Raw genomic sequence first — 12,552 nt, 5'->3', positions numbered from 1 at the left:
TGAATTATAGTTCATCACTTGGAAAGACTTCCCACCACTGGGCTACACGTATCAGATCTGCCAGTTAGGATCCAATTAACACCCTGGCCAGAGTAATCAGACTGCATGTGTAAGGGCTGCTGGAACTGGTTTATTACTGCCATGCATCTTCTGTCAGAAGGTACAGTTGTTGCTTCTACATCAAAGCGGTGCTATGGCACTATTTTTTTTCCCACTCCCACCGTTACACTGGTTCTTGCCTAAGGGTTGTGCTTCAGCTTCCTTTGCATTGCAATGTGAGCCCCTGCAATTGCAATTTACAGATGCTGCCTACTAGTTCAGGTATCGGGAGTAAAGAAGGATGCTTTCCTGGTTACTAAAGATCACAAATCTGAAAATACAGTTTTCCCCTCCTCCTTCGTTTTGGAGTGGCTGAACTTTGAAAAACTTGTTGGAATTTGAACTGAATTGGTCATACCTCAGAGAAAGCTGAAATGGAATTTTAACTGGAATGCTCAGAAAGTGCATTCTAGGCAATCTAAACGCAAACCTCTACCAATGAGGCCTATAAACTTTCAAACTTCAATGCTTTTTCAACTTTTATCAAAACTTTCCATCACTTTTAAGTTGTAATTCTGTTCTGTTTCCTGTGTCAGTTTTGTAGTTCCTTTGTTCATAGGTTCCCCTTGATTGTCTCCCCAGTTATGTTTTGTCTTCTTGTTACCCTCATTAACCCAGCCTGTATAAATATCCCTTGTGTTTCCGATGTTTCTTGGTTAGTTGCTGGATGTACATATTGTGGTTCCCTCCTTTCCTTCCTTCCTTTTTATTTAAAGTCTTGAATTTAGATCCACATCTTACCTGCCATCCATTGCTTGCCACGTTACACTAGTTAAGTTACAGTGTTATTGACTTCTTTGAATGTCTTTTTTTTTAATTAATTCTTACATTCAAATTCCAATTGCAATTCTGCACTCTGTTTTTTTTACCTCAATTCAAATTCACTTCCAATCAACTGAATTTAAAAGGTCTTCCAAATTCTCGTCTGAATGGCGCACAACCCTACTGTTGGGTGAATGTTGTTAATAATCAATGTTAATATGAGGGCACGGGTTTCCTTTTATAAATTCCGCCGGCTTTGTGCACGGTTCCAGTTGGCGGTCTGAGTAGATGAATTTTAAGGAACATGGCGCAGGAGTCCGACGCTCAGATGAGCTGTGCGTTGCTGACCTTTAAATCGGCGACACTCGGCGGATGGCTCACTGCTCAGGAAGTGATTGGGTTGAGCTATCTGCTACTTCTTTCTCGTCTTGAAATACACGCGAGCAACGAGCCGCTCAGCCGTCCTTCCCAAACGTAGGAACGAGGAAGCCTCCAAAAGGATGTTTGGTTGTGAAAAAGTTACATTAGCAAAGTCGGTTGGGTTTAAAATGAACAAAAAAAGGTCAAAGTATTGGCCATATGTTTCTGTCGTGGATGCAAACGCTGTAGAGTGTACCGTAGTTGCACTCTAGTGAGCTGAAATTGCTTTGTTTGGTTATTTGACCTTGTTAATGCTGAGATATTGCTCTCTGAGCCCACACCGCCAACAGGTCAAAGGTCAACTCTACCTCTTTAAACACTTTCCTGACACCTAGACAGCTATATTATATCACCACAACAGCCCGTTGTAACACCCACATACCTCTGTTTGTTCAGCATCCACCTGTTAGCTTCTAACCGCTGTTTCGTCAGTATTCAGTATCGCTAACATGTGTTTTCACACAGTTAAATGCCCATCCTGCCATCAGGACGAGACGCCTGGGCGGCACACAGAGCCAAACAAACAAACCGGCATGTAGCTTATAGTTGGAGAACGGCAGCTGGGCTGATTGGGAGGGCAGGAGACACAATTGCCAGTCGTGCAAGCTTTCTGTAATCCCCCTTCCCTTTCGTCCTCTCGCTTTTTATTTGTGTTTTAAATGTCAGTGTATAAAACGCACACGAGATATTGCCACTCGGAGGGAGAGGCGGTACGACGAGAGAGGACTGTTGTGTGCCTTGGGAAATCCTTGTAAGCAGCATGAAGAAGGCACAAGGATTTACGGGGAAGAAATAGGTGTTTATTGACTTCTCCTCTGGGCTTACGGGGTAATAATAGACCTGTCACATTACGCAAATGTGGAAAAGCGGCTTCTGAACACGTCAAATGCGCGAGATGAAGCGCTGGATAGAATTAGTCAGCCGACAGGCTTTAGACACTAATACAAGTAATTAAAACCGTGAGCTGCAGCACTTAGATGCTCATGCAGTAAATAATTTATATGCCATGATCTATGGATCACTTTCCCTGCCTTTCCTGGACAGGAAAAGGGGCGGATTCATCAGTGTCAGCGAACGAGCAGGCGTTTACTTTTTTATGTAAATAAGTCATTTTTCAAAAAGCTTGTTACTTGGCATGTCTAAGTACACGCACATGATCTGAATTGAGTTTTTGTAAGCATTTAAAAGCATAGCTATCAAAGAGATATAAAGGAATATTCAATTGGAGATGAATGGAACCAAGGTGAATGGTTTCAATATTACAGCCACAAGATGAGAAGGAGAAGGTGTCGCCATTGTTATACTCTGTGAAAATATTAACGATGAGGGTTAGCGCTAATTTTCCCTTCCTTTAATTAAATGCACGGGGTACTAATGAGGTAAACCACTAGCTGATAGCACTTATTAGCAGGGAGGAGGGCACGCTCTCTCTCGCACTTAATTTAAACCTAAAAATACGGAGCCTGGCAGATGTCAAGCGCTTACATAATTTGAGGCGGCGCGTTTGTATTGTGGGGATGTGAGAGAAATAACACATCGGCACTCAGTGGGTAAGTAAACATGTCTGGTAATAGGGGATGCGACGTGCACGATGCCGCTGTGACCTTTACCAAATCACAGACAATAGCGATGCGGCGCAGCTGGAATCAATAATGGCAAATTATCTTGGAGGAGTACAAATGACAGCTAGTTAGGATACGCAATGCTACAGGAAGAGTTGCTATTTGGTTTCTGTGGAATTGTATTGTAAATAATCCAATAGAAAGTTTCAAAAAGCTTTTTATTCTTCATTTACCATGTTTAATTTTGACTTTGTAAAATCTACAGTGAGGCTCTTACAACTGAAGTGAATGGGGCAAAATCTATAAACGTTAAAACTCACTTTTTCACCACAAAACATTAACAATGTGAGTTATGATTTTAGAGTGAGAAACGGATTACGAACAGCTTCTGTGTAAAGTTACATCTAATTTTTCTTTGTTGCCATGATAACGCAACTCATAAATCCCTAAAACGACTTGAAAAATGATGATTTAAACAGCTTTATAGCACAAATAATACACTTCAACAGAACAATTATAAGCTACACATCAAAAAATGGCCTCATTCACTTCCATAGTAAATGCCTCACTGCAACCTTGATTTTTGCCTTTTTAAAGACAAGGAACAAGTCAATATTAATTTTTGTGTTCAAGAATATGAAACCAATGCTATCAGTTGAGCACGGAATATTCCTTTAATATGTCAATATCTTTTGACAGCAGAGATTTCAAGGTTGCCCAACAGAGGTGCTGAGGTAATGTAGCTTTAGACAACAGAATGGTTTCAGGTGTGAGGTATTTTGTTTGGTTTCTTTTGGAGAAGGGCAGGCCTGACAGGTTGAAATTTTACTGACAGCTCCAGAATTACATTGCCAAATCAAACAGAGTAGCTGGAACAGAGGAAATCTTTTCCAGAGCACCATGTATTATGGATGGACTTAAGAGATTAGCGAGGAACTGCTCACCTGCAACGGACGCTGTTTGTCGTTGTTCTTTGGAGATTTCAGGCCACTGCCTGGTTGCTGTAGGAGTAATTGCCTTGCTGCTTGTAGGGCCTGCAGAGAAACGAAAAGAGAAAAAGAGACACAAAATTAGTTTTTTTCCCCCATCCTTCTCCCTCCCCGGCACACTCAAATATCAAACACTGTGAAAGGTGACATCAACCCGGCACATTCCATCCACTACACTATTCATTGTTGTTGATGAGACATGAAGCGTCTCTCAGATATACATTTTTCATGATAATCCACAAAGCCGTGATGAAAGATAAATACAGTTTGTCTAGCACCTCTAAAGAGCACGAGGGGGAAAAAAAACACAGAGAGTGTCAGTGGTATTGACCTGTCTAGTGTGTGCTCAGCTGAAATATCCACTTCTCTGCAAATTACCGGCCCATTTGCATATTCATAATATCAATTTGAAGTAGAGGCAGGCGATGTGAAGTGTTCCTAGAAGCTGTAATTAAAGTTGACAAAATCAACATCAGATTACCTCAGGAGTGAATTAACAAGGAGCTGAGCATTAGCCGGGCCCCTGAGCACAGGGGTGACGCCGGCCCTTCTCTGCCAAATCACTCCAGATACCTACTTATCCAATGTCATACAACAATACAAGAATATTTGGTTGCTAAGGCAAGCGTCTCTATAGCTCATACTTAATGTTAGGGGTTTGTTCAAATCTTTAACCCTAATTATTAAACTTTAGAATGTAACTCATCCTGTTTGTGCTGGGGTCGACCGATATGTGCTTTTCAGGGCTAATGCTGATGCGATTATTACAGATCAAGTAGACCGATAACCGATATTTCGAACCGATATATATGTCTGGTGTAAAAATGAATATCAAAATTAAGAATAAAAAGGGCTGTGACAAAAACTTTAAATGCTTTTAAGTTATTTTATCGGCAAATCGGTTTTGAAAGTAACCGATACGATATCTATAAAATGCTTAATATCGGTGCCAATAATCAGCTGATCCCTAATTTGTGCTACTGACATGATTGATACCTATTACTTTTATGCTTATAGGGGATCAAACTAATGATTTATAGCATGTTGGTGAAAAAACAGATTTACATTGTATGAGTGAATGCTCTGGGCTCTTTAAAAATTTGACCAATAAGCAACCACATAGCAACCACCCAGACCACCCTATCAACCCCTTAGAAATGTCCTAGCCAGCAACATGACCACATCAATGCTCAGACAACACCTCAGAACACCTTAGTAACCACCACACTCCCAACGAAATAGTAATAGCATTAACAATCGCCCTCAAAATCCTACCAACTTCTGCATAAGCAAACATCCACTCCTTTTTCTTCAGAAATGTTTTTTTTATTTTTTTCTTAAAAAAACATGTTACAGTATATGCGTGTAAGCCTGATGGCAGGTAGGTTGAAATTATGTACCTTACAGTGTTCCTCATGTATCTACAGGAATACTGATACATGCCTTCAAAGGAAAGCAACTCTTTCCAGACTTCCTGGAGTTGTAAGTCGACTGTAGACAGAAGTGAACAACGACACAAGCGCCCCGACACAAGGAGAAAGCAACAAAATAAATAAAGCAATATAAACAACACAATAACTTCACAGGTGTTTCATCTGTCGGGGAAGAGGAGAGTGAAGGTCGAGGGGTGCGAAGAAGAAAAAAAACCCTCCTTCAGATAAAGAGTGACACTTCTTCCAGCAGAATAAAGGGCTTGTTATATTTCCTGGTGCTTGCCAGTATCCATGACAACAGCTGCCTTGACAGGATGTGCATATGGCACTGCTCTGCCAGCTGGTGAGAACAATGTTTGAACTAGTACATTGAGATGCTGAGCAAACAGGGGGAGAGAAGGAGAGAGAGAAAGAGAGAGATAGGGGAAAAGTTGCCACGTCTTAACCCGCTGGGAAGGCAGCCATCCCCCTGATCAATTATGAAGAGACAGGGTGAGGAGCTGCCACTGTCTGTCTGGCTGTGCGGTGAGGAGCCAGGCTCTCCGAGCTCCTGGTAAACAAACACAACACAGTGGCGCTGGGTCCTAACAGCATCGATCTGTCTCCTCTGATGCACACACACACACACACACACACACACACAGAGCCGTTGTCTGATACTTCAGGGGACACCAGGATGTGGAGGAGAGCTGGACTACTTCAAATCAGTTCCCTGTCCTGTCCTGTCTTTGAATGAACCAAACGGACAACAACCGGAGTCTTGTGCTTTGAATGTGGCATACTTGTCTAACCGGATAAGTTTTGGGAAAAAACAAGATTTCACATTTCACAAACTAATAAATTTAGTCAATTTTAAATCAAATTTTATTGTCACTTATTGCTGCAAAGTGACAATAAATGTTCCAAAATCAGATAAGTCTGATTTGAATGAATCATTTACACTAGTTTTGTGAACATATTTAATGAATCTGATTAATTTGTTCATGAATTGGCTGTCTGTTCAGTCTATTCTGTATAGAACAATATAGAGTCATTTAAACTACTTTTATGTATTTATGGTGCTTTGGGTCTTCTGAACCCAGTTTTATGTAAAGAACGGACTGAAACATAAAATTATGAAGAATATTCTTCTGGGTCACTTTTTCAATATAACAAAGGTGAATGGGAACTGGCAAGCTGCAAAGTGACAAAAGTTACAGAACCAGACAAGTCTGATTTGAATTAATCATTTAGACTAATTTTGTGAACAGGTTCATAAACCTACTTAAAATTCAGCCTGTTCTTTACATAAAATTTGATCCAGTTTTTGAATTTAATGATTCAAACACAATGGTAAACAGTCACCCGGATGTGGAGGAGAGCTGGACTACTTCAAATCCGTTCCTTGTCCTGTCCTGTCTTTGAATGAACCAAACAGACAATAACCGGAGTCTTGCCGTTTGAATGGGGCATACTTGTAAGTTTTGGGAAAAAAACAAGTGTTTATGTTTTGCAAACTAATCAAGTAATATACTAAAAAAATTCTGCAAATCACCCTGCCTTATTTTTCCGTTCTAAACGACGCATTTATCGATTAGTGATGGTCCTCGTGGTACTTTCGGATGCATGAGTGAGTTATAAGTACCCTCGCAAAGTCATTATCGGCAGGACCGCGTGGATGAGATTGTAAATTGCGGGAGATTTCACGCCCATCCAAGCGGTGATTGTGTGGCTTTAGTGGTCGGCTAATGGCTTTAGCACAACAATTAACAGGAGGAAATGTTTATCTGCGCCCCGATCGATACAGACTCACTGTCCTCTGATGAATAAAAGGACAAAGTCAAAGAAGTCATTCAATACACGGTAGAGGTCAGGAGAGTGGCGCTTCCCACAGCACACGGATGGAGACGTTTAATGGCTTTTCCATTACGAACGTGAACACTGGGAAGGGGTGAAATGTAATCAACTCCACTTAGCATATTAGAAGAACATTTGTTTAGAACAGTTAAAGGGATAGTTCTCCCAAAATCATGGGATTATTTACTTCCTCATCCTCATTCCAAACTCATTGTTTTCAGTTAAACACAAATTTTATTCTGGAAGACTATTCTGGGCCACTTTTTCAATATAACAAAGGTGAATGGAAACTGGCAAGATGCAAAATGACAATAAAAGTTCCAGAATCAGATAAGTCTGATTTGAATGAATCATTCAGACTAGCTTTGTGAACAGGTTCAAAGAATCTAAACAGTTTGTTAATGAATCGGCTTAAGTTTCAGTCTGTTCCTTACATAAAACTGGCCTAAGAAGACCAAAAAGCACCATAAATGCATAAATGTAGTCCAAACGACTCTATATTTTTGTGTAAAGAACAGACTAAACAGACAGCCAATTCATAAACAAATGAATCAGATTCACTGAATCTGTTCACAAACCAGTCTATAAGATTAATTTGAATGGGACTGATCTGGTTCTTGAATTCAATGATCTGAACACTATGGTAAACAGTCCATAAGCCTGCATAATTTTGCAACTGACTGATTAAAGAACAGTAAGCCACATGTGTGAATGCAACACAAAGGCATATTAAGGTGTTTCCAGATTCAACAAAAGCAAAGCAACCACTGAAGTTTTGCTGGACGGCTGAAAGCTGCTTGCTTTGCTTTGCTTTTCTTCATCCTATAAGTTTTGTTGCTGTGCAAAAGAAATGTGGGCTGCCATCCATTAATGCACACATTGTATAAACAGCACAATGCATCACATTCCTCAGAGCTAGGAGCTCAAGGAGAACCCGGGCTGGAGCGTAAATAACAAGGCACTCAGGAACATATTTGATGTTGATATCTATCTCTAAGGACTGGGAGGGGGAAGAAAAAAAAGGACAGAAAGAAACAAACTTGCACGTTCAGTACAATGAAGCACACACTGAAGACACGCGCACAAACACATGATTTCAAGAGCTTCGCAATCCTTATGAAAATACGATTCTGCCCAAATGGATCAGCTGTAATTGGTTTCAGATAGCGAGGTCGAGGGGGAAAGGCGATACCGGTCACTATTATTCAAAACGGGGGGGGGGGGGAAGAAACACGAATGTTTACACAGGCGTTCCTCAGCTACGTTAATAGCCGAGCGGAGCTCACCGGAGAGAAAAAGAGACAGGCGAAAGAAACATATGTCAACTCTCTCACCCCTTTCACCAGGCAGTCTGTGCTTAGACTTAACACAGGGGTAATGAGGAATACATCGCAACGTTCCCAGCTCTAAAACAAGCATGAAAGGCATTAGCAGCCAGTCGCAGCTTGGCACATCATTACAAACGCATCCTCGTTCCCCAGGATCAGCACTTGAACCGAGCTTTTAGAGTCGCAACTGTTAAAGTGAAAAACTAGCTAAGGGAAGCAGGTTTTTTTGAGAACGGAAACATGGTGAATTAATCTGGATTGTTGAGAATGTTTGTCCACAAGGGTGGGGTGTTTTGGCAAATGTCTTTAATATTCAATCATAATGTTTTTTTTGAGACACAATACTTATCCGAACAACTCTAGATTAGAATGCCACACATGTTTCGTTGGAAGTTTTGTGCTTCAGAAGATCTCCGGACCTGCAGTCGCAGAGGGCACGTCAACCCTCGGCTTATGGAAAACACGCACAACAAGACAGAGATAGAGCGAGAGAGCATAACCCCTTATCAAGCCGACAGGAGTCGGCTGCCACGAAAAACAAAGGACAAACAGTTTAAGCTGAACAAACAAACAGAGCTGATTGGCCGGTGGTCTGCGCGGCCTGTGCAAAGATAGGGCCCCACTCTCGACAGCAAAATATTGACACCATATCTGTTATGTACGTGTGTTTAGGACATAGGGGTCTGATGAGGGGCCAAGCCACTCATGAATAGAAAGCGTCGCTCCAGGCACAGATTTCATAAACAAGACGTGCGCTGAGGACATAACAGCCCTGCAGCGGCCCTACATTGGGCGCCACATGCACGTCAGTATGAATGACAGCTGAACACGTTAAAGGTCCGTTTGGACACACAACAGCAGTAGGTCAGTCTGTGGACAATGTCCCAACCTCTGTTGTGAGGAGGCTGACTGACAAGGGCGGAACAGACCGCCTTTATCAAAGGTCATCCATAGCTATGATCTGTGTTAGCGCTCCAGTCGACAGTGAACCAGGGCTTACGGGCGGCCTTGTTGAGCTCCAAAGACTGAAGCTGCACTTGGCTCTATGGAGACAAACAAAGTTCAAACTAGCAACCTGGAAATGTTACATTTTGTTTTTATGTGAAAGCTCTGAATAGCATCAAACGTAGACATTCTCAGATGGCACGAGAAGAAGCAGGTGATTAAGTTGTTACATTTTCCAGTAATTAACAAGTTCCAGTTAATATTACAACACTTATAATATATTAATAATAATATTTTAATGTATTTTTGATCATGAAAATTACTTTTAATAATAATAACCTAAAACTGTATTAATATTTAATGCATTTTTGATACAAATTAATAACAATAATAATAAATGTAATAATTTAAAATAATACCAAGTAAAATCTAACAAATTAATAAATGAATACAATTTAAGTATTTAAAAAACTCAGTTTATTATTAGAACAATATATAAGAAAGAAAGAAAGACAGACATGACGAAAATTGATGATGACAATTACTTTTAATAATAATAATAACCTAAAATTATTAGTGCTGTCAATCGAAAAATCTTTTTTTCTGAGATTAATCGCGATTAATCCCACCTAATATTAAAGTTTTTAAATATACTTTTATATTGCAATTATTTCACATTAAATCTTCAGATTAATGTACAAACAACATAAAGACAGTATATTTTTAATATTTGTTTAATGGAATCTTTTTTTATGACTTCTAATTTAAGTAAACTTCAGTAAACAAACTTCACATAAACCCATTATAATAAATGTCATATTTAGGCCTACCTGTACTTCACATAAACCCATTATCATAAATGTCATATTTAGGCCTACCTGTGCCCTACAGCAGAAATATACAGAAATTGAAGTTATCAATCACTAAATTCTAAATTATATATACAGTGGGTACAGAAAGTATTCAGACCCCCTTAAATTTTTCACTCTTTGTTATATTGCAGCCATTTGCTAAAATCATTTAAGTTAATTTTTTTCCCTCATTAATGTACACACAGCACCCCATATTGACAGAAAAACACAGAATTGTTGACATTTTTGCAGATTTATTAAAAAAGAAAAACTGAAATATCACATGGTCCTAAGTATTCAGACCCTTTGCTCAGTATTTAGTAGAAGCACCCTTTTGATCGAATACAGCCATGAGTCTTTTTGGGAAAGACCCAACAAGTAATTCTCTTTACCGTTTCTAACTCACTTCAGGTCTTAAAGTCTCAATAATGAACTGACGAGTTGAATCGGGTATGTTAGATGAGGGAGACAGTGCTGGGCTGCACCAGGACAGTTTTGAAAACCATTTCAGAGGCATGTTCTTAAATGTGGCTCATATAAAATATATTACATGCCTGCACAGTTTTAAGGCAGCTTTAAATCGCCTTTTTGGTAACCTCATGACTTAGCTGACCACGACATTGCATGCACATTATTTAGCTCTTTGATATGAAATGCAGGGGTTAAAGCAAAGAAAAATCCTGAGCCTGAACTTTTTTCCGGGGGTTGGGGGGGCGGACACATACACAGGGTTATTTGGCAAACAAAAAATTTTTTTTACTTGAAACTAACTAGTAACGTATCTGCCATTGCCATTAGCCCTTGACAAGCTCAGACTACGGAGTATGGTGGGATATTTGAAACAGCAATACCAAGAATGTTTACTCACTACAATATGGTGCAAACACATGTAACATTTAGGATGCTTTGATATCAAGTTTGCTGGTTTGCTTTGTCCTTGACAGGGTACAAGATGACCAACAATCTACATGATAAACATGAAATTTCTGAAATTGTTTTGTTCAAATGAAATAATGGTAAATTAAATACTAGGAAATTAATATAAAATAGGAAATATACAAAGACATAAAACTACAGTTCAGTTCAATTAACAACAACAAAAACATTCAAATGGTCCAAGAACTGGTAACTTAAACAGGGTTCGTACAGATAATGCAAAATGAAATTCCAGGACTTTCAAGGACTTGCACTACTTTTTTGGCTTTCAAGGACTAAAATCAGATCTCACTTATCAATCAATGTTGTTATTATCTTTCAAATTCTAATAAATAAACTAATAAAACAAAATGGTACAAATAAAGTGCAGCACATGCAAAGAACGCAATGACTGTGGCAACTTTAACATTTGAAAGGATACTATGGCAAAGTTATCGCTTTCCTTATTCAAACTGATTGTACTAAGTGTACTAAGACCGACGGAAAATGAAAAGTTGCGATTTTCTAGGCTGCTATAGCTAGGAACTATACTCTCATTCCGGTGTAATAATCAAGGAACTTTGCTGCTGTACCATGGGTGCAGCAGGCGCAATGATATTATGCAGCGCCTGAAGATAGTCCCCAGCTAGGTAACTTCCAATAAGCCTATATTACGCAACTTTTCATTTTCCGTCGGTCTTAGTACATGATGTAACTACAGAAGAGTCAAGTTTTAAATAGGAAAAATATCGAAACTCTTTCATCATTTTTGAGTGAGATGCTAACGGACTAATAAGATTCAATGATCTATGCTAAGCTACAGCTAAAAGTGCTACCGCCAGACCCGGAGATCGGCTGAATGGATTCAAAAACGGTAAAACTCACCTGTTTAACTCTAGGGGAGTTGGAAAATTAGCCTATTTTCAAAAATAGTGGAGTGTTCCTTTAAATACATAATGTAATAGGCCTATATTTATAACAAATACCTGCAGAGGGCGCCAACGGCCTGGTGCGTATCTGCCATTGCCATTAGCCCTTGACAAGCTCAGACTACGGAGTATGGTGGGATATTTGAAACAGCAATACCAAGAATGTTTACTCACTACAATATGGTGCAAACACATGTAACATTTAGGATGCTTTGATATCAAGTTTGCTGGTTTGCTTTGTCCTTGACAGGGTACAAGATGACCAACAATCTACATGATAAACATGAAATTTCTGAAATTGTTTTGTTCAAATGAAATAATGGTAAATTAAATACTAGGAAATTAATATAAAATAGGAAATATACAAAGACATAAAACTACAGTTCAGTTCAATTAACAACAACAAAAACATTCAAATGGTCCAAGAACTGGTAACTTAAACAGGGTTCGTACAGATAATGCAAAATGAAATTCCAGGACTTT

At 39.4% G+C, this 12,552-nt stretch overlaps 1 protein-coding gene across 1 annotated transcript in view; it reads right to left on the bottom strand.

Annotated features, from left to right (window-relative positions):
* The window catches only part of LOC107584045 (forkhead box protein P2-like), an 89,776-nt gene that overhangs the window by 29,758 nt on the left and 47,466 nt on the right, over window positions 1–12,552 (bottom strand). Inside the window, exon 4 of the mRNA XM_016270448.1 lies at window positions 3,788–3,877. Within this exon, the coding sequence (XP_016125934.1) occupies window positions 3,788–3,877 (90 nt within the window). The remainder of the gene's footprint in view (window positions 1–3,787; window positions 3,878–12,552) is intronic.

Source organism: Sinocyclocheilus grahami, unplaced genomic scaffold (assembly GCF_001515645.1).
Source record: "Sinocyclocheilus grahami isolate Dianchi unplaced genomic scaffold, SAMN03320097.WGS_v1.1 scaffold56.1, whole genome shotgun sequence".
In the NCBI taxonomy this organism is placed as follows: domain Eukaryota; kingdom Metazoa; phylum Chordata; class Actinopteri; order Cypriniformes; family Cyprinidae; genus Sinocyclocheilus; species Sinocyclocheilus grahami.
This window is presented reverse-complemented; position numbering and strand designations above follow the sequence as displayed.